Source organism: Oncorhynchus keta, chromosome 1 (assembly GCF_023373465.1).
Source record: "Oncorhynchus keta strain PuntledgeMale-10-30-2019 chromosome 1, Oket_V2, whole genome shotgun sequence".
Taxonomy (NCBI): Eukaryota; Metazoa; Chordata; class Actinopteri; order Salmoniformes; family Salmonidae; genus Oncorhynchus; species Oncorhynchus keta.
This window is the reverse complement of record NC_068421.1, coordinates 62,979,554-63,007,546: the sequence shown is the minus strand read 5'-3', so window position 1 is coordinate 63,007,546 and position 27,993 is coordinate 62,979,554. Positions and strand designations below refer to the sequence as shown.

At 43.5% G+C, this 27,993-nt stretch overlaps 1 protein-coding gene across 1 annotated transcript; it reads left to right on the top strand.

Annotated features, from left to right (window-relative positions):
- The first annotated feature begins 205 nt into the window (after nt 1-205).
- myo1f (myosin IF) lies at nt 206-26,049 on the top strand. Its single transcript, XM_052457456.1, has 28 exons — nt 206-405; nt 5,372-5,503; nt 6,155-6,244; nt 6,419-6,513; nt 12,852-12,939; nt 13,436-13,525; nt 14,360-14,491; nt 14,677-14,811; nt 15,042-15,174; nt 15,838-16,034; nt 20,856-20,936; nt 21,053-21,139; nt 21,245-21,331; nt 21,428-21,595; nt 21,766-21,851; nt 21,952-22,033; nt 22,157-22,263; nt 22,394-22,492; nt 22,626-22,770; nt 22,948-23,062; nt 23,233-23,402; nt 23,560-23,705; nt 23,952-24,098; nt 24,253-24,401; nt 24,570-24,632; nt 24,832-25,033; nt 25,134-25,309; nt 25,590-26,049. The coding sequence occupies exons 1-28, from the start codon at nt 403-405 to the stop codon at nt 25,664-25,666; spliced, it is 3,282 nt and encodes a 1,093-aa protein (XP_052313416.1). The 5' UTR covers nt 206-402; the 3' UTR covers nt 25,667-26,049.
- Nucleotides 26,050-27,993: the final 1,944 nt, after the last annotated feature.

Here is a 27,993-nt window from a genome sequence, read left to right as displayed (position 1 = left end):
TGACTAAATGAAGAATTGAAAATGCAACAGAGTAGAAGTGGTACCTATAGATATAGGATGAGTGTGTGTGTGTGCCTCTGTGTGTGTGTGTCTGTATATGTGTGTCTGTGTGTGTGTGTCTGTATCTGTGTGTGTGTGTCTGTGTCCTCTTAAGTCTGTGGCAGAGCAGTTCTTGTTTCGCTCTGGGTCTGTGGGAGTATGAGGAAGTACGTTTGAACGCTTTGAATGTTAAAGTCTTGTCGGTGGCTGTTCTGTCTGTGTGACTGTGTGTGCTGGAGACTTCCTGACTGTGATGGTCGTGCTGTGAAGGGGCTAGCGTGGGATTACCGACACACACAGTCTGGACTTTGAACACCTGGTCCAGGACCGTGGGAGAAGAGGGGCACACGCACCGCCGGCACGATGGTAACACACCACACACATACCTAGACTATTGAAGACTCTCCTCACTAGGACTCATCTATCCTCTCCATCTACTGTATATGCTGAGCACAGGCAGCTGGTGCCACCTCAATTGGGGAGGACGAGTTCATAGTAATGTCTGGAATAGAATTCATGGAATAGATTTGACACATCAAGCAAATTATTTCATTGTGTTTAAAACCATTCCATTAATTTAATTCCAGTCATTATTATGAGCCCTTATGAGCCATCCTCCCCTCAACAGCCTCCTGTGATGGTCTCCTCTATCTCACAGACTTTCTGAAGTACATGGCCTTATATGTTAGGTTGAGGTCACTTGACTCAGCTGTACAGTGGGCTCTCACATTATGTCCGGATGCTGGCACTTATCACACTCTGGAGCCTGGCAACAGCTGACTTAGAACCAACAGGGAAGCACACTGATGTTCAGGGTGTGTTCATTTTATGTCCAGATGATGAAAGGAAAATGGATAACTGATGTGTTCTATCACTCTTGTCAACAACAATCATACAACAAAGTGCTACAGAACAGGAGGTAGTGGACATCAAGTAGTAGAGACTCTTAACTCCTTAAATGGAGAACATGCTGTCCTTTCCTCTTTTGACTGACAAGCCCTGCTAGTATCCACTCCGGTTATGGTGAGTGTTTCTAGTCAAGAGGGAAAGAAGCATTGATTGAATCCTATGTCCTCACATTTGTGTAAGAATGTGCTGTACACTATGGAGTCGTTAATAAAACGTATCTGCAGCTGCTACAACCTGTTTTTCTCCTAACCAGAGATTGTATTCTCATGACGTTAACAAGACATGAGAGAGAAAGTACATGTAGGTATGACAATACTGATCAAAAGCATTAAAAAGAGTCCTATCAAATGTGAAAACCAGCAGTAGAGGGGACTATTGTTCCTGAGGAGCTGGGTAAGGTCTAACCTTGGCTCTTTCTTTTCCTACTAGCACTGAGTTTGCTGATAACTTCTTTATTGAGGAAAAATGTACTTACTACGATATGTGATATGTTGTTGTCTCACCTACAGTGGCTTACGAAAGTATTCACCCCCCTTGGCATTTTTCCTATTTTGTTGCCTTACAACCTGGAATTAAAATAGATTTTTGAGGGGGTTGTATCATTTTATTTACACAACATGCCTACCACTTTGAAGATGCAAAATATGTTTTATTGTGAAACAAACAAGAAATAACAACATGTCTCTTGGGGTATACCTCTATAAGCTTGGCACATCTAGCCACTGGGATTTTTGCCCATTCTTCAAGGCAAAACTGCTCCAGCTCCTTCAAGTTGGATGGGTTCCGCTGGTGTACAGCAATTTTTAAGTAATACCACAGATTCTCAATTGGATTGTGGTCTGGGCTTTGACTAGGCCAGTCCAAGACATTTAAATGTATCCCCTTAAACCACTCAAGTGCTGCTTTAGCAGTATGCTTAGGGTCATTGTCTGAAACAGGTTTCACTCAAGAATTTCCCTGTATTTAGCACCATCCATCATTCCCTCAGTTCTGACTAGTTTCCCAGTCCCTGCCGATTAAAAATATTGCCACTACATGATGCTGCCACCACCATGCTTCACTGTGGGGATGATATTCTCAGGGTGATGAGAGGTGTTGGGTTTGCGCCAGACATAGCGTTTTCCTTGATGGCCAAAAAGCTCAATTTTAGTCTCATCTAACTAATTCCATATATTTGGGGAGTCTCCCACATCCCTTTTGGGAAACACCAAACATGTTTGCTTATTTTTTTCTGGACACTCTTTCATAAAGCTCTGTGGAGTGTACGGCTTAAAGTGGTCCTATGGACAGTTACTCAAATCTCCGGTGTGGAGCTTTGCAGCTCCTTCAGGGTTATCTTTGGTCTCTTTGTTGCCTCTCTGATTAATGCCCTCCTTGCCTGGTCTGTGAGTTTTGGTGGGCGGCCCTTTCTTGGCAGGTTTGTTGGGGTGCCCTATTCTTTCAATTATTTAATAAGGGAATTAATGTTGCACCGTGGAATGTTCAAGTTTCGGGTTTTGTTTTATAACCCAACCCTGATCTGTACTTCTCCACAACTTTGTCCCTGACCTGTTTGGAGAGCTCCTTGGTCTTCATGGTGCCACTTGCTTGGTGGTCCCCCTTGCTTAATGGTGTTGCAGACTCTGGGGCTTTTCAGAACAGGTGTATATATCAAATCAAATGTATTTATATAGCCCTTCTTACATCAGCTGATATCTCAAAGTGCTGTACAGAATCCCAGCCTTAAACCCCAAACAGCAAGCAATACAGGTGTAGAAGCACGGTGGCTAGGAAAAACTCTCTAGAAAGGCCAAAACCTAGGAAGAAACCTAGAGAGGAACCAGGTTATGAGGGGTGGCCAGTCCTCTTCTGGCTGTGCCGGGTGGAGATTATAACAGAACATGGCCAAGATGTTCAAATGTTCATAAATATATATATTCATACATACTGAGATCATGTGACAGATCATGTGACACTTATATTGCACATAGGTGGACTTTATTTAACTAATTATGTGACTTCTGAAGGTAATTGGTTGCACCAGATCTTATTTAGGGGCTTCATAGCAAAGAGGGTGAATACATATACACCCACCACTTTTCTGTTTGTTTTTCTTTTACATTTTTTGAAACAAGTATTTTTTTAAACTTCACTTCCCCAATTTGGACTATTTTGTGTCTGCCCATTACATGAAATCCAAATAAAAATCAGTTTAAATTACAGGTTGTAATGCAACAAAATAGGAAAAACGCCAAGGGGGTGAATACTTTCGCAAGGCACTGTAGTTATCTTAAAATGAATGCACTAACGGCAAGTAGCTCTGGATTCAAATGTAAATGTAAGGGTGAACTGTTAAAAGAAGTAGTATTAGTAGTATTGTCTGGAATGGAAGAGCAGCAGTGACGTGTTAAAAAGTGGAGAGGGTTTCACAAGATGTAGTGGTGATCCGTGAGAAGGGAAGTGCAGCTGACCTGACAGAGAGACAGAGGGGCCTGTAGTTTCTAACACAATACTTCCTCCCCACACAGACTCCCAAGCACAGATCCGGCCCCTTGCTGGATGCGCAAACACACAAAAGATGTTCTAAGATACTTGAGTAAGCTTACAATAAGACTTCTTTCATTGATAGATTGATTTTGGATGCATTGTCACAACTTTTTTCTACACAGTAGTGAGTGAGTCACAACAGTGATGACAGATGGAGTGAACTACAGTAGTCCTCTCTGAGCGCACAAAGCATCTCCCAGGTCTGACACTAGACAGCAGCAAGTGGGCTATTTTAACATAGCACTGGATCAACAGTCACATCAGCAGTTAGCTATTTAAAGCAGTCAGAACATTGGTTTCACCCAGCTGATGCCATTTCTGTGTACTGAGCAGAATACGTATGGATTGTGGTCTGAAATGTGTGACAAACAAACAGCCTTACTCAGGTTGTTCACATGAAAAGTGTGTATCATTCATTACAACAGAGATGCAATACCGGCCCTCAAGGACTGAAGTACTGCTTGTTTTCTTACAGTATCTAATGTTCATGGTCGCTTATTTGTAATTGAATATCATTGATTGATTGGCCAGAGAGTTGACTGACTCACTGGGGTCGGAATATACATTTGTATTCGAACCTTCTCCTCCAAAGTTATCACTAGAAGGTTGAGAGAATTGGAACTCAGACCACAGTAATCATGTTAGACCTATTTTCAGGATCCACCACACATCAAAACAAAACAGCGTTAGGAACCCAAACAAGGCTAAGATCATATCACACAGTGTAATACAACATCGCTGGCCAAACCGGGATGAAGTCAACTCTTTATGTGGTGATTAGGGAAGTCAGGAAACTCTCTGCACGATGTGGTGGACGTCATCATCATATTGAAGGTATAGGAATGGGAGGGGAGCAGAAAATGAAAAGAGGGTCTTTTTTTTGGCAGTTACTTTAAAATGCACTACATTCATTTTGGGTAAAGAAATCACTGAAGCAAGGCCCAATCACAGATTTGTATAACTAACCCAAGATAGACCACAGGATGTCAGTTCCAGGGGAGCAAATAAATCATAGTGGGCAGAATAAGCAAGAGCTAGTGACAGCCTATTGGTGTGTTCTAGCAAGTATTTGCATATTTCTTTTAGGGAACACCTACCTCTGTGAAGTGCGTGTGTGCAATAACTCAATTCGCCCTTGCACTCCTTCTAAACAATGCAGTTGTTTGAAACTTTGGCAACGGGTAAAGTCTACAAAACTTAGTCTACTCTGTTCGTAACAGATTCTAGTTTTGGAAACAGAAAACTGTATCGAGATCAAATGTTTTATCAATGAGAAAATTGGCAGAATGTTGGCCAGAATCCATCTCGCTCCATCTTCTCCCACTGCCTTCCGCTGAGCTTCCTCTCACCACCATATTTGGGAGTGAGTGGAAACGCGAACCAGATGCTTCACATTTATACATCCTGTGAAATATCTGTCTCATTGCTCTATCTGTGGTTCAATGGTATACTTTAAACTGAGTCCCCTCCCATTCCACAGACTCCTATAGGAAGCATATTCAATAGATACCACAACTACTGGTTATCACTGTCGTAGATCAGAGTGGGAAGCAGTACCTCACAGAGATGGCCAAATTGGCAAATGCTCACCTCATCTACAGAGCGTTGCCTGGTAACTGTCCTCAGCTTCCTGTACTGATAACCACAGTTAGTCACATTCTTAATGACACAGTTACACACAGAGAGACCCTGCTGCTGAGAAACTTCTCTCTGATGTCTGCTGGTGCACATGCCTTCCAATTACAGTTGGCCCATGCGTCCTCTGGTTTTCTATACCCTCCTGTTTGTAGATTTGTATGAACTAGGTCATCTATAGATCTACTTCTGCTTTTCTCTCTGCCTCAATTACACATAAAAAGGGTGTGCATTCCCTAACCCTGAGCGTTCTCTCCTGCAGGGCAGTAAGTATCACTGGCAGAGTCAGAATGTCAAGCAGAGTGGTGTGGACGACATGGTGCTACTGTCCAAGATCAGCGAAGACTCCATCGTGGAGAACCTGAAGAAGAGATACATGGATGACTACATCTTCGTATCCTGTTTCATTGTCTGTTAGGGACCTTCATCACTTCTCACAAATGTCTCTTCAGAAGAAATACAGCAGACCTGCCCCCTCACACACTCTCAGACTGATGTATTTAAAGGCATACACTCATACACACAAACAAAAAACTGTTACAAATGGCTTTTAAACCATTTGAGAATTGAGGTCATTGAGGTCATTCCACTGGCCCATAGCATTAGGTCCTTCCATTCTACATCATTCGTGAGCACAGCTGATGTTTGTACTCATACAGTAGCAACAACACAATAACAAACATACATACCATCCTTGCCTCATCCCCCTACCACACATATGTACTCAACTTCTTCACATGCGCAGACACACATGAATGTATGCAATAATAGGACTGCACTGTTCCTCTTTTGGATGCACTTTGTGACTCAACAGCACACTTCCGTGTTTTTAGTACATATTTTACTGCACATTCGGGACTTAATTCATTCTTTGTGTGAAAAAAAAGCATTATATGTGTGTGTGTAATCCAGTCCGGATGAAACTAATGTATGGTTTGGGATATTTATCTTTTTGAAAAGTTTACATAATCAACAATTTCGCTGTGATTGTTTCAATATCATATTCTGTGATTTCACGGGAAACACCCTTAACTGTCATGTGCAGACCTATATTGGCTCTGTGTTGATATCAGTAAACCCTTTCAAACAGATGCCCTACTTCACTGACCGGGAAATTGAACTCTACCAAGGGGCTGTGAGTAAAACATCCTTTTGTTCAACACATACTTTGGTCTTTATACTGTATTCCCATTCACTTCCTTGTTTACCTTCATAGTTGTATATTAAACTCCCTCCCTCCGTTTCTCTCTCTCTCTCTCTCTCTCTCTCTCTCTCTCTCATTTTTCTGTCCATCTTTCTCCATGTAAAGGCCCAGTATGAAAACCCTCCCCACATCTACGCCCTGACTGATAACATGTACAGGAACATGATGATTGATCAGGAGAACCAGTGTGTTATTATCAGGTGTGTTATTATACCAGTGTCATAACTGCTATCTCTTTCTGCTGGCAGGCAGTATGTAGTCCTAGTTTTTCTCTGTGCCTCTCTCTAACGCACCTTAGGGCTTCTCATGTGCGTCATTCTACTACTTTTCTCAGAACTAACAAAGAACCAAAGCTCAATCAGTGTGTCATTTCCTTTCTAACTACACTGAACAGAAATATAAATGCAACATGCAACAATTTAAAAGATTTTACTCAGTTACAGTTCACATGAGAAAATCAGTCAATCAAAATAAATTCATTAGGCCCTGATCAATGGACTTCACATGACTGGGAATACAGATATGCATCTGTTGTTCACAGATACCTTTAAAAAAAAAGGTAGAGGTATGGATCAGAAAACCACTATTTGTCTCATGCAGCGCGACAACACATCTCCTTCGCATAGAGTTGATCAGGCTGTTGATTGTGGCCTGTGGAATGTTGTCCCACTCCTCTTCAATGGCTGTGAGAAGTTGCTGGATATTGTCGGGAGCTGGAACACTTTGTCGTACACATCGATCCAGAGCATCCCAAACATTTTCAATTGGTGACATGTCTGGTGAGTATGCAAGCCATGGAAGAACTGGGACATTTTCAGCTTCCAGGAATTGTGTAGATCCTTGAGACATGGGGCTGTGCATTATCCTGGTGAAACATGAGGTGATTGCGGCGGATGAACGGCACAACAATGGGCCTCAGGAACTCGTCACGGTATCTTTATGTATTCAAATTGACATTGGTAAAATGCAATTGTGTCCGTTGTCCGTAGCTTATGCCTGCACATACCATAACCCCACCTCCACCACGGGGCTCTCTGTTCACAACGTTGACATCAGCAAATCGCTCGCCCACATGACACCATACATACCTAGACACTTCTTCAGTGTGACAGTGGCTATCCATGGTAAGCATTTGCCCACTGAAGTCAGTTAGGACTCTGAACTGCAGTCAGGTCAAGACCCTGGTGAGGATGACGAGCACACAAATAAACTTCCCTGAGATGGTTTCTGACCGTTTGTGCAGAAATTCTTTGGTTGTGCAAACCCACAGTTTCATCAGCTGTCTGGGTGGCTGATCTCAGACTATTCCGCAGGTGAAGAAGCCTGATGTGGAGGTCCCGGGCTGACATGGTTACACGTGGTCGTTGGTTATGAGGCCAGTGGGACATACTTTATTATTATTTATTTTTTTAAATTTATTTATTGAAATAATATAATAATAATATTCGAAACATACAATATACTTGCAGTGAAGCCTCTCTACATCACACCAGTCATCCAACAGATTCCCATTCAGATCGACACACAGAAGCATCCAGGGTCAATACCCTGCTCAAGGGCACGTTGACAGATCTCCCACCAGGCCAAAAAACGTGAACCCGAACCCTCCAAGATCCCTCCACAGTTCCCCAATAACTGTTCCTCAACCATTCAAGACTCTTCCCACAGTCCCCCCCAGGAAGAAAAAACTAAATAAAAATAACAATTAATTCCATTCCCCACCCCCAAGAACCCCCCAATGCACCAACAACCAAGAGAATGAACTAAAGAGAATAAAGGAAAAGACAGAAGAAAACAGCAAACAACAATGCAAACAAATAATAATAATAATACATTTAAAACAAAGGACATCAAGGACAACTGAAATCATAACAGCAATGCCAACTGTATATGTTTGTGTGCATGTCTGGCACTATTACATGTATGTGTGTGTTCTTGTAGGTGTTCATTTGAATGAGAGTGTGTGAATATGCATGTTTACAAACACCTGCACAGCATCAGCCTCAGGCAAACAGGCATTAGTTGTAAAAACACTTCCACTTAGTGTCATTCAAACATACTTTTTATTATGATTTATTTTGACTTATTTTTGTATAATTTGTTTTACTTGTATCTTTTACCATCATTCTATGTCTCACACAGCAACTCCACTCCCACTTGTCTCCAATTCCACATACCAACCCTCAGCTTACCTCAGCCCGTCCCATCTATCTCTGCTGGCCACCCACTTCTGGTCTCTATGCAACTCATATCTTTCAACTATACTGTGATGTTTAATGTACAATTTCAATCTATCTAATCGAATAGAATCAACAGATTGCGAGATGAAAATAAATACTTTTACTAAGAGTATTAGTATATTAGTAATTGACTGATCCGGTCTCTCTAGATCTCCTAACAGTACTATTTCTAGGGCCAATTTTAGATCAATGCTATGCATTTTCAGCCATTCCTGAACGTGAGACCAGAAACAGGCTACCTGAGGGTAATACCAAAATAAATGGTCTATTGATTCTGTATCCTCACAACAAAATCTGCAGAGCTTCGATGATTTTATGCCCCAAATATTCAACATTTTGTTGGTGGGTGGGAAGAATTCTATGTAATAATTTTAGCTGAAAAGCACGAAGTCTTGAATCTTGCGTTGTTTTATATATCAACTCATTCTCCCTGTACCATGGAATCAATACATCAAAAATCTCTTCCCAACTATTTTGTCATCTGTATGGCACAGTTGTCAACATCCTGGTCCTCAAATGAAACTGGTATATTTTCCTATTTATGCTATTTTTATTCCTCCTCCAGTTTTGATCCTTTATATTGGGCAGACAGACCATTTCCCTACCTCCTCCCACTGCCACTCGCTTACAATATGTAATATTGTACACTTATCATAATTAGGTTTTAGTCCAAAGAGTACAGAAAAGTTATCTAGATCTTTAATGAGACATTGCAGGGATCTAGATTGCGGACTTAATATAAAACTTGAGTCATCGGCATTCTAAAATGATCTCCCAAAATTGTTGCAACCCCTATTACTAGCCTGTTCAACCTCTTTCGTATTGTCCGAGATTCCTAAAGATTGGAAAGCTGCCGCAGTCATCCCCCTCTTCAAAGGGGGAGACACTCTAGACCCAAACTGCTACAGACCTCTATCTATTCTACCCTGCTTTTCTAAGGTCTTCAAAAGCCAAGTCAACAAACAGATTACCCACCATTTCGAATCCCACCATACTTTCTCCACCATGCAATCTGGTTTCAGAGCTGGTCATGGGTGCACCTCAGCCACGCTCAAGGTCCTAAATGATATCATAACCACCATCGATAAGAGACATTACTGTGCAGCCGTATTCATCGACCTGGCTAAGGCTTTCGACTCTGTCAATCACAACATTCTTATTGGCAGACTCAACAGCTTTGGTTTCTCAAATGATTGCCTCGCCTGGTTCACCAACTACTTCTCTGATAGAGTTCAGTATGTTAAATCAGAGGGCCTGTTGTCCGGACCTCTGGTAGTCTCTATGGGGCTGCCACAGGGTTCAATTCTCGGGCCTCTTTTCTCTGTATACATCAAAGATGTCGCTCTTGCTGCTGGTGATTCTCTGATCCACCTCTACGCAGACAACACCATTCTGTATACTTCTGGCCCCTCCTTGGACACAGTGTTAGCTAACCTCCAGACGAGCTTCAATGCCATACAACTCTCCTTCCGTGGCCTCCAACTGCTCTTAAATGCAAGTAAAACTAAACGCATGCTCTTCAACCGATTGCTGCCCGCACCTGCCCGCCCGTCCAGCATCACTACTCTGGATGGTTCTGGACAACTACAAATACCTAAGTGTCTGGTTAGACTGTAAACTCTCCTTCCAGACTCACATTAAGCATCTCCAATCCAAAATTAAATCTATAATCGCATCCTTCACTCATGCTGCCAAACATACCCTCATAAAACTGACCATTGTACTGATCCTCGACTTCGACGATGTCATTTACAAAATTGCCTCCAACACTCTACTCAAGAAATTGGATGCAGTCTACCACAGTGCCATCCGTTTTGTCACCAAAGCCCCATATACTACCCACCACTGCGACCTGTACGCTCTCGTTGGCTGGCCCTCGCTTCATACTCGTTGCCAAACCCACTGGCTCCAGGTCATCTACAAGTCTCTGCTAGGTAAAGCCCCGCCTTATCTCAGCTCACTGGTCACCATAGCAGCACCCACCCATAGCATGCGCTCCAGCAGGTAAATCTCACTGGTCACCCCCAAAGCCAATTCTTCCTTCGGCCGCCTCTCCTTCCAGTTCTCTGCTGCCAATGACTGGAACAAACTGCAAAAATCACTAAAGCTGGAGATTCTTACCTCCCTCACTAGCTTTAAGCACCAGCTGTCAGAGCAGGTCACAGATCACTACATCTGTACATAGCTCATCTGTAAATAGCCAATCTAATCTACCTCATCCCCATACTGTATTTATTTATTTATCTTGCTCCTTTGCACCCCAGTACCTCTACTTACACATTAATTTTCTGCACATTCTACCATTCCAGTATTGAATTGTTATATTGTAATTACTTCGCCACCATGGCCTATTTATTGCCTTAACTCTCTTATCCTACCTCATTTGCACATGCTGTATATAGGTTTTTCTACTTTAGTATTGATTGTATGTTTGTTTATTCCATGTGTAACTCTGTGTTTTGTATGTGTCGAACTGCTTTGCTTTATCTTGACCAGGTTGCAGTTGCAAATGAGAACTTGTTCTCAACTAGCCTACCTGGTTAAATAAAGGTGATGTAAAAATAAAATAAAAATACATGGACACCTTTGTTTTTAAGCCTTGGATTTCTAATCCTCTAATGTTGTTATTGGATCTGATTTTAATAGCTAGCATTTCGATGGCCATAACGAATAGATATGGTGACAGCGGACACCCTTGTTAAACTCCTCTTGACAATTCAAAACTCTCTAAGTAGTAGCCGTTATTTACTATTTTACACCTGGGGTTGCTATACATTATTGTTACCCATTTTATAAGAGAATTACCGAAATTGAACTAATGTAATAGATTACATTAGTTTGTTCTTGAACAAGTTCCTCTTTATGTTTTTCTTCTAACTTGTATCTCTGTAGTATCATTTTTATTGCTATCTACCTGTACTATTAGTTAATGTATTTCCCTTGTTAATCTTGTCTTTTTAGACAGAAACTGCTTTTTTATTATTGATGAATATTGAATTGAATGACCCCTGAAGGTACATTTAAAGGTATTCCAAACAATAAGAGGATTTGCTGAACCAATATTGTACTGAAAAAATTCAGTTATAAGTTATTTTGTCTTAGTTAAAAATAAGTTGTCGTCCAGTAAACTTTGATAAAATGTCCAATATCCCCGTCCACGTGGAAAATCTATAAGAGTTATGTGAATGCCAATTAGATGATGATCCGATCGCATTCTGTCTCCTATTATAAACATTTATGCAAGAGAGAAAGAGATAAGAAAGTAGTCAAGACGACTAGCTTGATTATGTCTCAATAGGTCGGGTTTTTTAGCCTCCAAATATCCACTATTTTTAATGTGTCCATAATATTTGTGATTTCCTTAAGGGCACTGTGAGGATAGTTTGTAGAGTGATTACCTTTACGGTCCATTGAGGTACTTAACACTGTGTTATAGTCTCATACCATAATGATTAGATCATAAGTTCAATAAATTGATATAAATATTTTCGAAGAACTGTGGATCATCCTGATTTGGACCATATAAATTAATGAGCCAAATCTTTTTTCGTCCATTTTCATATTCAACATTTTTGTTAATTAATATCATCACACCCTTTGAGTTCCTTTGTCCGTGACAGAAATGTATTTCACCACCCCGTATTTCACCACCCCTTATCCCACTCAACTTCATCTAAGGATGTAGAGTGAGTTTCCTGTAAACAGTATACGTTAAACAGTGGGACATACTGCCAAATTCTGTAAAACAACATTGGAGGCGGCTTATGATAGAGAAATTAACATTAAATTCTCCGGCAACAGCTGGTAGACATTCCTGCAGTCAGCATGCCAATTGCACGCTTCTTCAAAACTTGAGACATCTGTGGCATTGTGTTGTGTGACAAAACGGCACATTATAGAGTGGCCTTTTATTGTCCCCAGCACAAGGTGCACCTGTGTAATGATCATGCTGTTTAATTAGCTTCTTGATATTCCACACCTGTCAGGTGGATGGATTATCTTGGCAAAGGAGAAATGCTCACAAACAGGGATATAAACACATTTGTGCACAGAATTTGAAAGAAATAAGCTTTATGTGCATATGGAACATTTCTGGGATATTTTAGTTCAGGTCATGAAACATGGGACCAACACTTTACATGTTGTGTTTATATTTTTGTTTAGTATAAAAGAAACAGAAACTCATGTGCAGCCATAGATCACCTTCACAACACGTTTCACAAAAATGTTTTTTTGATACAGTGTAAATTAGAGGGTTATCATTAATATAGCTGTATGTTTTGTGGGTGTTGTGCCAGTGGGGAGAGTGGAGCTGGGAAGACTGTGGCTGCAAAATACATTATGGGTTACATCTCCAAAGTATCAGGAGGAGGTGATAAAGTGCAGGTATTACCTTCTGTTATTACTATTACTACTACTACCATTAGCATTACTATTACTACTAATACCATTACTATTACTACTATTACCATTACAATTACTATTACTAATATTAGCATTGCCATTACTATTACTACTATTACCATTACTATTACTACTATTACCATTACAATTACTATTACTAATATTAGCATTGCGATTACTATTACTACTATTACCATTACTATTACTACTATTACCATTACTATTACTACTATTACCATTACTATTACTACTGTTACCATTACAATTACTATTACTAATATTAGCATTGCCATTACTATTACTACTATTACCATTACTATTACTACTATTACCATTACTATTACTACTATTAGCATTACTATTACTACTATTACTACTATTACCATTACTAGTACTACTATTAGCATTACCATTACTAATGACTGTGAAGGAAACTTGAAGTGCTGTATTGTGATGTTTCTCTGTATGTGTCTCTCAGCATGTGAAGGACATCATCCTCCAGTCCAATCCTCTATTAGAGGCCTTCGGCAATGCCAAGACTGTCCGCAACAACAACTCCAGTCGCTTTGTGAGTGATATGTACAGCAATCAGCCTCCCTTCATCTTTCTCCTCCTCTCTAGACACTGTGTGTGGGCTAAAGTAAGACTGATACTGATCATTTCTGTTAGTTCTGTGCTAACTATTGTTATAGACAATACACTGTGCACAGAGGCTGTTGTTTTTCCTGTGCTCTACCAGAGGTGATCTGAATTCTGCAGACTATATACCCACAGCAGCAGTATGCAACAGCCACCTTTCACCCTCTCCCCTTTCCCTACTGCTGAGATCCTGAGATGTTAGCCTCAACTCCTAACCACATCCACATGCAACAGTTCAGGCTTTGTAGCTGAGTGCATGTCACCTCTGGGGTTTCCTGCCTCTGAGGTGCCCAGCTGTATGTACTGTAGGCCTCTATTATAGAAGAACAACACAATGAGATGAAAGAGCTTGAGAAGACTGAGCTGAGGTGAGATCCTGGGTGGGGTCAACAGCTGTGTGGTAAAGTAAATATATTATTTTGTGGTACATCTTGTGGTACAGAGCAGTAAGTACATCTCGTGTCACTGCTCTGATAATTCCATTCTACCAATGCATAGGGCCACATACCCATTCCCATTTAAATACGAGTCATTTAGCAGACGCTCTTATCCTTAGCTACTTACAGGAGCAATTAGGTTATAGTGCCCTGATCAAGGGAACATCGACAGATTTTTCACCTAGTCCGTTCAGGGCTTCGATACCAGCGCTCTTTCGGTTACTGGCCCAACGCTCTTAACCACTAGGCTACCTGCCCACAAAGTCAGAATAATGAACCATGTCTAATTTGAGTGAAAGGTTTTTGTGTGTGTTCTGATCTAACAGGGTAAGTACTTTGAGATCCAGTTTAGCAGAGGAGGAGAGCCGGACGGTGGTAAAATCTCTAACTTCCTTCTTGAGAAGTCGAGGGTGGTGAGCCAGAATGAGAACGAGAGGAACTTCCACGTCTACTACCAGGTCAGTCAGGCCCCGAGCTAGGCCAGCAGTAACTTAACAACCCACAATGACAATGTGTTTGACTTTCTCAGCCGACAGCACAGATTTAACGGTTCTGTAGGGTTTCATAATTGTGTGTGAATTGTTGATATGTAATCCATGTGCTATAACTTTCAGTTGTGTTTTGTCTGAACTGTTGTATTTAGCTAATAGAAGGAGCCAACCCCCAGCAGAAAGAAGCCCTGGGCATCATGACTCCAGAGTACTACTACTACCTGAACCAGTCTGGGACATACAAAGTGGACGGAACCAACGACAGCAAGGACTTTCAGGAGACAATGGTACCTTACGCCATCAGGGATTAAAACAGAGTACACATTTTTTTTCTTTATTGAGACATCACAGAAGCACTGGGAACACATTGACACTCATATTTATATTCATAATACAGGCTTATATTAGTTAAATATACTGTTCTTTTGTGTATTCCCAGTCCTAGTGTGTTGTCAGGGCCAGCAGTAATGGCGCTCTGTACAGGACCATAGACATCAGTGTTGAGTTTTGTCCACAGGAAGCCATGAATGTGATTGGGATCCCAGAGGCCTACCAGGCTCAGGGGCTGCAGATCATAACAGGAATCCTGCACCTTGGAAACATCAGCTTCATAGAGGCAGGCAACTATGGGCAGGTGGAGAGCACTGACTGTGAGTGGGAGAAGACAAACATGCCTAATACACACACATGCACATGAACACATGCACACAGAGCTCCACATGAACACATGACCACAGAGCTCCACATGAACACATGCTCACAGAGCTCCACATGAACACATGACCACAGAGCTCCACATGAACACATGCTCACAGAGCTCCACATGAACACATGCTCACAGAGCTCCACATGAACACATGCTCACAGAGCTCCACATGAACACATGCTCACAGAGCTCCACATGAACACATGCTCACAGAGCTCCACATGAACACATGCACACAGAGCTTCACATGAACACATGCTCACAGAGCTCCACATGAACACATGCTCACAGAGCTCCACATGAACACATGCTCACAGAGCTCCACATGAACACATGCACACAGAGCTTCACATGAACACATGCTCACAGAGCTCCACATGAACACATGCTCACAGAGCTCCACATGAACACATGCGCACAGAGCTTCACATGAACACATGCACACAGAGCTCCATATGCACAAGTAAGCATCAATGCAACTGTCCCCAAGGTGAAAAAATATTAGAGAGGGATAGACACCAAAACACACTTTTGCTATAATGAAAGCAGGAATTCATGATTTTGCTCAGGTGTTCTGTTTGTTCTGTATGTTTTTCCTCCCTCCCAGTGCTTGCCTTTCCTGCCTATCTGCTGGGCGTTGACCAAACACGTCTGCAAGACAAACTGACCAGCAGAAAGATGGACTCAAAGTGGGGTGGAAAGTCTGAGTCCATCGATGTGACACTCAATCAAGAACAAGCCACCTATACCCGAGACGCCCTGGCTAAGGCCCTCTACACACGACTCTTTGACTACCTGGTGGAGGTCAGGGACAACTAAACTCAGCAAACAAATAATCAAATCAAATCAAATTTTATTTGTCACATACACATGGTTAGCAGATGTTAATGCGAGTGTAGCGAAATGCTTGTGCTTCTAGTTCCGACAATGCAGTGATAACCAACAAGTAATCTAACTAACAATTCCAAAACTACTGTCTTATACACAGTGTAAGGGGATAAGGAATATGTACATAAGGATATATGAATGAGTGATGGTACAGAGCAGCATACAGTAGATGGTATCGAGTACAGTATATACATATGAGATGAGTGTGTAGACAAAGTAAACAAAGTGGCATAGTTAAAGTGGCTAGTGATACATGTATTACATAAGGATGCAGTCGATGATGTAGAGTACAGTATATACGTATGCATATGAGATGAATAATGTAGGGTAAGTAACATTATATAAGGTAGCATTGTTTAAAGTGGCTAGTGATATATTTACATCATTTCCCATTATTAAAATGGCTGGAGTTGGGTCAGTGTCAATGACAGTGTGTTGGCAGCAGCCACTCAATGTTAGTGGTGGCTGTTTAACAGTCTGATGGCCTTGAGATAGAAGCTGTTTTTCAGTCTCTCGGTCCCAGCTTTGATGCACCTGTACTGACCTCGCCTTCTGGATGATAGCGGGGTGAACAGGCAGTGGTTCGGATGGTTGATGTCCTTGATGATCTTTATGGCCTTCCTGTAACAACGGGTGGTGTAGGTGTCCTGGAGGGCAGGTAGTTTGCCCCCGGTGATGCGTTGTGCAGTCCTCACTACCCTCTGGAGAGCCTTACGGTTGAGGGCGGAGCAGTTGCCGTACCAGGCGGTGATACAGCCCGCCAGGATGCTCTCGATTGTGCATCTGTAGAAGTTTGTGAGTGCTTTTGGTGACAAGCCGAATTTCTTCAGCCTCCTGAGGTTGAATAGGCGCTGCTGCGCCTTCTTCACGACGCTGTCAGTGTGAGTGGACCAATTCAGTTTGTCTGTGATGTGTATGCCGAGGAACTTAAAACTAGCTACCCTCTCCACTACTGTTCCATCGATGTGGATAGGGGGGTGTTCCCTCTGCTGTTTCCTGAAGTCCACAATCATCTCCTTAGTTTTGTTGACGTTGAGTGTGAGGTTATTTTCCTGACACCACACTCCGAGGGCCCTCACCTCCTCCCTGTAGGCCGTCTCGTTGTTGTTGGTAATCAAGCCTACCACTGTTGTGTCGTCCGCAAACTTGATGATTGAGTTGGAGGCGTGCGTGGCCACGCAGTCGTGGGTGAACAGGGAGTACAGGAGAGGGCTCAGAACGCACCCTTGTGGGGCCCCCGTGCTGAGGATCAGCGGGGAGGAGATGTTGTTGCCTACCCTCACCACCTGGGGGCGGCCCGTTAGGAAGTCCAGTACCCAGTTGCACAGGGCGGGGTCGAGACCCAGGGTCTCGAGCTTGATGACGAGCTTGGAGGGTACTATGGTGTTGAATGCCGAGCTGTAGTGGATGAACAGCATTCTCACATAGGTATTCCTCTTGTCCAGGTGGGTTAGGGCAGTGTGCAGTGTGGTTGAGATTGCATCGTCTGTGGACCTATTTGGGCGGTAAGCAAATTGGAGTGGGTCTAGGGTGTCAGGTAGGGTGGAGGTGATATGGTCCTTGACTAGTCTCTCAAAGCACTTCATGATGACGGAAGTGAGTGCTACGGGGCGGTAGTCGTTTAGCTCAGTTACCTTAGCTTTCTTGGGAACAGGAACAATGGTGGCCCTCTTGAAGCATGTGGGAACAGCAGACTGGTATAGGGATTGATTGAATATGTCCGTAAACACACCGGCCAGCTGGTCTGCGCATGCTCTGAGGGTGCGGCTGGGGATGCCGTCTGGGCCTGCAGCCTTGTGAGGGTTAACACGTTTAAATGTCTTACTCACCTTGGCTGCAGTGAAGGAGAGACCGCATGTTTTCGTTGCAGGCCGTGTCAGTGGCACTGTATTGTCCTCAAAGCGGGCAAAAAAAGTTATTTAGTCTGCCTGGGAGCAAGACATCCTGGTCCGTGACTGGGCTGGGTTTCTTCTTGTAGTCCGTGATTGACTGTAGACCCTGCCACATGCCTCTTGTGTCTGAGCCATTGAATTGAGATTCCACTTTGTCTCTGTACTGACGCTTAGCTTGTTTAATAGCCTTGCGGAGGAATAGCTGCATTGTTTATATTCGGACATGTTACCAGACACCTTGCCCTGATTAAAAGCAGTGGTTCGCGCTTTCAGTTTCACGCGAATGCTGCCATCAATCCACGGTTTCTGGTTTGGGAATGTTTTTATCGTTGCTATGGGAACGACATCTTCGACGCACGTTCTAATGAACTCGCACACCGAATCAGCGTATTCATCAATATTTCCATCTGACGCAATACGAAACATGTCCCAGTCCACGTGATGGAAGCAGTCTTGGAGTGTTGGTCAGCTTTCCCGAAAGGGGGGCGGGGCAGGGCCTTATATGCGTCGCGGAAGTTAGAGTAACAATGATCCAAGGTTTTACCACCCCTGGTTGCGCAATCGATATGCTGATCAAATTTAGGGAGTCTTGTTTTCAGATTAGCTTTGTTAAAATCCCCAGCTACAATGAATGCAGCCTCCGGATAAATGGTTTCCAGTTTGCAAAGAGTTAAATAAATTTTGTTCAGAGCCATCGATGTGTCTGCTTGGGGGGGGATATATACGGCTGTGATTATAATCGAAGAGAATTCTCTTGGAAGATAATGCGGTCTACATTTGATTGTGAGGAATTCTAAATCAGGTGAACAGAAGGATTTGAGTTCCTGTATGTTTCCTTCATCACACCATGTCCCGTTAGTCATGAGGCATACGCCCCCGCCACTCTTCTTACCAGAGAGATGTATGTTTCTGTCGGCGCGATGCGTGGAGAAACCCGTTGGCTGCACCGCCCTGGATAGCGTCTTCCCAGTAAGCCATGTTTCCGTGAAGCAGAGAACGTTGCAGTCTCTGATGTCCCTCTGGAATGCCACCCTTGCTCGGATTTCGTCAACCTTGTTGTCGAGAGACTGGACATTGGCAAGAAGAATGCTGGGAAGTGTTGCGCGATGTGCCCTTTTTCGGAGTCTGACCAGAACACCCCCGCGTTTCCCTCTTTTTCGGAGTCGTTTCCTTGGGTCGCTGCATGCGATCCATTCCGTTGTCCTGTTTGTAAGGCAGAACACAGGATCCGCGTCGCGGAAAACATATTCTTGGTCGTACTGATGGTGAGTTGACGCTGATCTTATATTCAGTAGTTCTTCTCGACTGTATGTAATGAAACCTAAGATGACCTGGAGTACTAATGTAAGAAATAACACGTAAAAAGGCAAAAAACTGCATAGTTTCCTAGGAACGCGAAGCGAGGCGGCCATCTCAGTCGGCGCCGGACCTCTGTGAACGTCCTCTCACTGTCAACTGTGTTTATTTTCAGCAAACTTAACGTGTAAATATTTGTGTGAGCATAACAAGATTCAACAACTGAGACATAAACTGAACAAGTTCCACAAACATGTGACTAACAGATGGAATAATGTGTCCCTGAACAGAGGGGTCAAAGTCAAAAGTAACAGTCAGTATCTGGTGTGGCCACCAGCTGCATTAAGTACTGCAGTGCATCTCCTCCTCATGGACTGCACCAGATTTGCCAGTTCTTGCTGTGAGATGTTACCCGACTCTTCCGCCAAGGTACCTGCAAGATCCCGGACATTTCTGGGGGGAATAGCCCTAGCCCTCACCTTCCGATTCAACAGGTCCCAGACGTGGGAAGGGTACCACATGAAGGAGGAGGATGTCTTCCCTGTAACGCACAGCGTTGAGATTGCCTGCAATGACAACCAGCTAAATCCGATGATGCTGTGACACACCGCCCCAGACCATGACGGACCCTCCATCTCCAAATCGATCCCGCTCCAGAGTACAGGCCTCGGTGTAACGCTCATTCCTTCGACAATAAGCGTGAATCCGACCATCACCCCTGGTGAGACAAAACCACGACTCGTCAGTGAAGAGCACTTTTTGCTGTCCTGTCTGGTTCAGCGACAGTGGGTTTGTGCCCATAGGCAGCGTTGTTGCCGGTGATGTCTGGTGAGGACCTGCCTTACAATAGGCTTACATGCCCTCAGTCCAGCCTCTCTCAGCCTATTGCGGACAGTCTGAGCACTGATGGAGGGATTGTGCGTTCCTGGTATAACTAAGGCAGTTGTTGTTGCCATCCTGTACCAGTCCCACAGGTGTGATGTTCGGATGTACTGATCCTGTGCAGGTGTTGTTACACGTGGTCTGCCACTGCGAGGACAATCAGCTGTCTATCCTATCTCCCTGTAGCGCTGTCTTCAGCTTTCACAGTACGGACATTGCAATTTATTGCCATGGCCACATCTGCAGTCCTCATGCCTCCTTACAGCATGCCTAAGGCACGTTCACGCAAATGAGCAGGGACCGTGGGCATCTTTCTTTTGGTGTTTATCAGAGTCAGTAGAAAGGCCTCTTTAGTGTCCTAGGTTTTCATAACTGTGACCTAAATTGCCTACCGTCTGTTAGTTGTGTCTTAACGACAGTTCCACAGGTGGTTGTTCATTAATTGTTTATGAACTGTAATTGTAAACCCTTTACAATGAAGATCTGTGAAGTTATTTGGATTTTTACGAATTATTTTTGGAAGACAGGGTCCTGAAAATGGGACGTTTCTTTTTTGGCTGAGTTTACTATACACTGCAACGATACACACACAGACACAAATACAGTAATGGTGACACGTCCATTTCATACTAATGAACTCTCCTCTCTCTTCCTCTCCTATTACCAGGCAATAAACAAAGCCATACAGAAACCTCATGAAGAATACAGTATAGGAGTACTTGACATATATGGCTTTGAGATATTTCAGGTGAATGGTATATTAAATACATAGACATGTACATCTCTGATCTCTGATGGGATAACAAGACCAGACATAGCTGTGTGATAACATTGTCTTCAATCTGGATGTGTGCTTTCTGACAGAGGAATGGGTTTGAGCAGTTCTGCATCAACTTTGTCAACGAGAAGCTACAGCAGATATTTATTGAGCTGACACTGAAGGCTGAACAGGTACAAACCACTCTCAAACATCAACACTCTTCATTTCCTTTACGAGGTGTCTTGGATGTTGTGAAAATGATATTGGCATTGTCTATCTCTCTGTGTTTCTCACAGGAAGAGTATGTTCAGGAAGGCATCAAGTGGACACCAATTGAGTATTTCAACAACAAGGTTGTGTGTGACCTCATCGAGAATAAGTTGGTGAGCCCAAAATGACAATATCTCAATGGAATTTCCACAAATGTGTCTTTATTCTGCTTGTGGCTACCACACTAAATGTCTAACAATCCCCTCCAGAACCCGCCAGGCATCATGAGTGTGCTGGATGATGTGTGTGCCACCATGCATGCCAAGGGTGAGGGGGCAGATGGCACCCTGCTCCAGAAGCTCTCTGCGGCGGTGGGCACTCACGAACACTTCAACAGCTGGAACTCTGGCTTTGTCATCCACCACTATGCAGGCAAGGTGGGTACCAGGAGAGGACAAGTCTTCTCACGCTCAAAACACATAGACGTAGACAATTCTAGGCTGTGAGGTAGAAAGGAATGTTCCATCAATGAGAAGTGGGTAGGTAGACATGTGTGAAGGTCGGTGTGAATGTTGATGTTTACACATGATGTCTCATGTCACCTCAGGTCTCCTACGAAATAAATGGCTTCTGTGAGAGAAACCGGGACGTGCTTTTTACTGACCTCATTGAACTCATGCAGAGCAGTGAACAGTACGTATGCCTCTATCTTTACCTTAACAGACACGTGTCTCAAAACAACCAGGGCTTGAAAATAATGTGGGAAATGTGGTCCTCCATCTTGTTCCCACAGTGACTTCATCCGCAGCCTCTTCCCTGAAAACCTCAACACAGACAAGAAGAGCAGGCCCACTACTGCTAGCTCTAAGATCAAGGTAACAGTCCCAACTCTACTGCCAGCACTGTGGTTCAGTGGCTGAGTGGAACAGTACACCCATACGTTTGAGATTATTAGTAGCTACATGGTGGTATATCCATCTCTTATGTTCTCTCCGCAGAAACAAGCCAATGATCTGGTGAATACGTTGATGAAGTGCACCCCCCACTATATCCGATGTATCAAACCCAACGAGACTAAGAGACCCAAGGACTGGGAGGAGAGCCGGTTTGTCTCTATTACACCCCCCAACAGACACCAAATATCCAATAGCAGAAAGTTATGACGGTATAGTTTGGAACATTAGAAATGGAACATCAGAATAAAGGGGATGGTGAAACTATGTGTGTGTGTTTAGGGCCAAGCACCAGGTGGAGTACCTTGGGCTGCGGGAGAACATCCGTGTACGTCGAGCCGGCTACGCCTACCGCAGAGTCTTCAATAAGTTCCTACAGAGGTGGGTCTTACTTACTCCTAGGTGTGTGTCCTTCAGTGTCTGCTTTGTGTCCTCTTCTCAGTGCGTGTGCGTGGGGGGTGGTTCTAGTTTATGCCCCCCTCCCAGTGTCTGACCCTCTGTGTGTGGCTTACAGGTATGCCATCCTGACGGCAGAGACGTGGCCGTGCTGGCGGGGGGGAGAGCAGCAGGGGGTCCTGCATCTCCTCCGCTCTGTCAACATGGACACAGATCAGTACCAGATGGGGCGCTCCAAGGTCTTTGTCAAGGCCCCAGAGTCGGTAGGGGCCCACATAGGTCTCCCTGAGAAAAGTGCTATTTCTTTTATCTCAATGGGTCTTCCCGGTTTAAATGAATATATGAAATATATTACAAAAAAAAGGTGTGAGGTATTCATCTATATACTGTAAAAGGGTTTATTTGATCAAAGCATTCCCTCTCCCCTCCGTCTCTCCTAGCTCTTCCTATTGGAAGAGATGCGGGAGAGGAAATTCGACATGTTCGCCAGGACCATCCAGAAGGCCTGGAGAAGGTATATCGCCAGGAGGAAATATGAACAGATGAGGGAGGAGGGTAAGTGTGTCAATGATCCTAGAGGGGTGTGTGGGGATGAAACAAAGAAGAAATATGAATATACATAAATCAATGTAAATACAGAAAATGAATATACAGCAATGAATATGTCCTTGAAAGTTCTTACTTAAAATGACCATGTACTCCCCTCTCTCGCATGTTATCCGCAGCCTCGGACATCCTGTACAACTCTAAGGAGCGGAGGAGGAACAGCATCAACAGGAACTTTGTAGGAGACTATCTGGGCCTGGAGCAGAGGCCTGAGCTCAGACAGTTCCTGGCCAAGAGGGAGCGAGTGGACTTTGCAGACTCGGTCAACAAGTTTGACCGCAGGTTCAATGTGAGTCTACCTGTCCCTCCCCTACAGAGCGGTGAGGAAAAGAGAGCCAATGCCGGGGTTAACAACACAACATGGGGTTAACTTCTTCCATCTTCCATTTACACACACTCATTCTCACTCTTATTCTTTCTCTCCCCCTCCCATTTTCTCTCTCCAGTCCATCAAGAGGGACCTGATTCTGTCTCCCAAGGGCATCTACCTGATAGGCAGAGAGAAGGTGAAGAAGGGGCCAGAGAAGGGACAGATAAAAGAGGTGTTAAAGAGGAAGCTGGAGTTTGAGAGCATCCACTCTGTCTCTCTCAGGTAAAGGGGTTTTCTCCCTGCTCCACTTAGAATAGCATATAACAGTCCAGTATGATGTATTTCCAGGCAGTACCATTGGGAACTTTTGTGGTCAGTGTATTCATTAAGAAACAGGAACTGATCACACAGGATATGTAAAGAAAAAGAACTTTGCTATATCGGCCTACTGTGTGTGACACTTCTTGTCTTCTATCAACGGCAAGCCCTCAAACCTTTCCATTTCTGCCTTTCTCCCTCTCTTTGTAGTACGAGACAGGATGATTTCTTCATCGTGCATGAGGCTCAGTATGACAGTCTGCTAGAGTCCAACTTCAAGACAGAGTTCCTCAGCCTGCTCTGTAAGCGCTATGAAGAGGTGACCAAGAACAAGCTGTCTCTCTCCTTCAACGACAGGTATGACTACACACATACTGGATAGGAACAGCCTTGCTATATGACTCTCTATGTGTGGGGTCTCCATAGTTTAGTTGATCAAGTTAACTTTGGATGAAAGCATCTGGTAAAAATGGATCATATCATTCATGTCCACTGTTGTGGCTCTCTACAGACTGGAGTTCCGGGTGAAGAAGGAGGGCTGGGGTGGAGGGGGCACCCGTGTTGTGGTGTTCCAGAGGGGACAGGGAGACCAGGCAGAGATCAAACCAGCTGGAAAGACTCTCACCATCAACGTGGGAGACGGCCTGCTAAAGACCTCCAGTGAGTATCAGGAACAGACAAAATCACATACCGAAGTGGAAAAGAAACATAGATATAGTAGATAATGTATAGAATACTAAGTCTGACTCAATACAGTGTACAGTATATAATATATCCTGTTAATCCTAATATGTCATAGTTTAAAACTCTACATGTTTATTTTGTCAGAGCCCACCAAGAAGGGATCTCCACAGAACCATGGAGGGGGCAGGAGTCAGCCTCCTAGCAGAGGTAAACTCATTATTTGGTCCAGATATGTTCCTACGTCATTGGCAGGCCTCATTTCATGAACATGGACTTGCAGTGCTTACTATGAACTGTGTACCACCACTGTGATAATTATGTTGAGATCTTAGAGGTCTTAGTGTATGAATGTATACAATGGTATACTTGTGTTTTGATGGTATCTGTGTTCCTCTTCTTTGACTAGGGCACCAGAATGGTGCACCCAGAGTTAGAGGTGCTCCACCGCCCCAGCAGCCAGAGCAAACCTACTCCATCCCCCAGAAACAGAACCGGCCCCCCAGCGCCGCCCTCCCCAAACTGGGCTCCCTGAATACAAGACGAGGCTCGGCTCAGACTCAGCAGGGGAACCTGGACTTCCTTAACGTGCCTGACCAGGGCGTGTCTGGGTGAGCTGAATAAACTGAGCACACAGTGGGTATTCACAACATATACTATCTCCCTCTCTCTCATCTCTCTCTCTCTCTCTCCCCCCCCACCCCTCTCCAGAATGCAGAGGAAGAGGAGTATCAGCAGCCAGCGGCCACCCCCGGCCCCATCCAGCCGGCCCAAGGCCCAGCCACGCCCCACCGGCCCGCGTTGCCGGGCGCTGTACCAGTATGCTGGCCAGGACACAGACGAGCTCAGCTTCGACACCAATGATATCATCGACCTGCTCAATGAAGGTGAGGAACACGTAGGGAAGGAATAGAATAGTACTCAATTCTCTATTTGTTAAGAAACTGTGTCCATCTCAACAACGGAAAAGGGTGAGAAGAAAGAGGCAGAAGAGACTAGAGAACTTGTTGGATGCTTGGCACTACAACACCAGTGCTGTTATGCTTTAAGTGCTGATCCCGAATAAGCTCACAGCATCAATTTATGCTCAGACCTGTATTGGATGAGTTCTAAGACTGTACTGTGTATGGAGTCCACAGCTGTCCATATCTCTGTGTTCCCCTGCAGATGCATCAGGCTGGTGGAGAGGCAGGTTTTGTGGCAAGGAAGGACTCTTCCCTGGGAACCATGTGGAGAAGATCTGATTACTGCCTGTCCTGTGGCCCAACAAACAATGTATACAACAGACATGACTATCCACTGTAAAGCAATGCTGAATTGCATAGAAGCCTAACAGTAATTACAAGAGATATCTGATTTATAAGCATATCAATAGAATCATCACCAGTTCTTTATAATATCTGCACAACAATATAAGTACAGAGTAAGATGCATGTTGGGAAGCTAGCTGAAACAGAGAACCGTGACTTTCTTTTTCCAGTTTCACAAAAGAGGACAGCTTTGATGTGCAAACTCAAAATAGGACACAATGATTTTATGCATATTATTTAAAAAATTGCTTTGTGATAACCGTGAAACAAATGTAATGCCATCAAGTGTAGAATAAAAAGCATCCCAGAAATTCTGATTTTGTCTTTGAGTAAATACTACCTTTAAAGGGGCAATCAACAGTTTCTACATCCATTTTGTTGACTAATAAATGAATGATATGCCACCATTGAGTCCTGAAAAATATAACTTATAAATGCCATCAGAACTCAAAATGTAAGCTTGTTTACCCCAATGTTTGTAAACAAAGAAAATGTCAACAAACACTATACAGCCTCAAAACATGGTTCAAACTATCATTTTTCTATCTTGGATGGTCATTCCTTGCACCCATAGCTCTGTCTATGAATTTTGGTGATTACATTTCCCCAGCCTGATCCCTCAGCTTTTTACCGAACCAGGGGTGTAGAGGGCTGCTTTGATATCGTTTCTACTTATGATTGCTGCTTTACGCAACCACTGGGAGGCGCCACTGCACCATTTCCTTGTCTTCAATTCTTGCAAGTCAATGTGCACTGAGCATAAACGCTTGACTGATGTATGATAATATACATGGTTATTTGATGTTATAAACTTGTAATTACAAATAATAGTTCTGCTATGTTGAATTCACCTTGAAGTTAACAAATGAACAGAGAATTTATATTTTTGTCATGTGGCAGTGGTCATAATAAAGACAATTATTATAGATACAGAAATGATTGATATACTGTTTTTGTCTCCTTGACGCAATGTGTAACTAAATTAAAACCCCTCCTGCATTGTCTTGGCTGAATGCTTGAAGGCTAATGCTAATCCAACATTCTTATATCATGATTAGCTATCAATAATGAACCTTGGAATGCACCCTTGTTTTTCAAAGTCTCGTAACCCTTGAAGAATGCTGTCTTCATTATGGCTATGAATGATGTGTTGTCAGGAGAGGGTGCAGTAGATTCTTCTTCAGCTGGGAGGACTGGTCCAGCAGGTGAGCACTGACTGAAACTGGGAGCTTTACATGTTAAGAATGGAAATGCTAATCCATTACAATGTGCAATGTGTGGATGCAGTTTGCAGTAGTTTTTGGAACAGTTACTGAAGCATGCAGCAGGTGGTTCCATCATTGACCAATTATGTTGTATAAAAACATGTCTTGACAATATGAAGTGTTGAATATGCATAGTAGAAAAGTGTATACAGTGTATTCACAAATTATTCAGACCCCTAGACTATTTCCACATGTTGTTACATTACGGCCTTATTCTAAAATGGATTAAATAGTCCCCCCCCCATTAATCTAAACCTAATACCCCATAAGGACAAAGCAAAAACATTTAAAAAATATATTTTGCAGATTTATAATAAAAAATTAAAAAATAACATTTACATTAAGTATTCAGACCTTTTACTCAGTAATTTGTTGAAGCACCTTTGGCAGTGATTACAGCCTGGAGTCTTCTTGGGTATGTCGCTACAAGCTTGGCACACCTGTATTTGGAGAGTTTCTCCCATTCTTCTCTGCAGATCCTCTCAAGCTCTGTCAGGTTGGATGGGGAGCGTCGCTGCACAGCTATTTTCAGGTCTCTCCAGAGATGTTCGACCGGGTTCAAGTCCGGGCTCTGGCTGGCCCACTCAAGGACATTCAGAGACCCGAAACCCCTCCTGCATTGTCTTGGCTGTCTGCTTAGGGTCATTGTCCTGTTGGAAAGTGAACCTTCGCCCCAGTCTGAGGTCCTGAGCGCTCTGGAGCAGGTTTTCATCCATGATCTCTCTGTACTTTGCTCCGTTCATCTTTCCCTCGATCTCCCAGTCATGACTAGTCTCCCAGTCTTGACTAGTCTCCCAGTCGTTACTAGTCTCCCAGTCTTGACTAGTCTCCCAGTCTTGACTAGTCTCCCATGACAGTAAAAGGCTGACATGTGCCTTTTACTGAGTGGCTTCCGTCTCGCCACTCTACTATGAAGGCCTGATTGGTGGAGTGCTACAGAGATGGCTGTCCTTCTGGTAGGTTCTCCCATCTCCACAGAGGAACTATGGAACTCTG

Bases quoted from the DNA above. Each gene is read 5' to 3' on its own strand.
- myo1f (XM_052457456.1), top strand. The intron at 5,504-6,154 runs GTATCCTGTTTC...TGTCATGTGCAG, and splicing joins ACATGGATGACTACATCTTC to ACCTATATTGGCTCTGTGTT. The intron at 24,402-24,569 runs GTGAGTATCAGG...TTATTTTGTCAG, and splicing joins CGGCCTGCTAAAGACCTCCA to AGCCCACCAAGAAGGGATCT.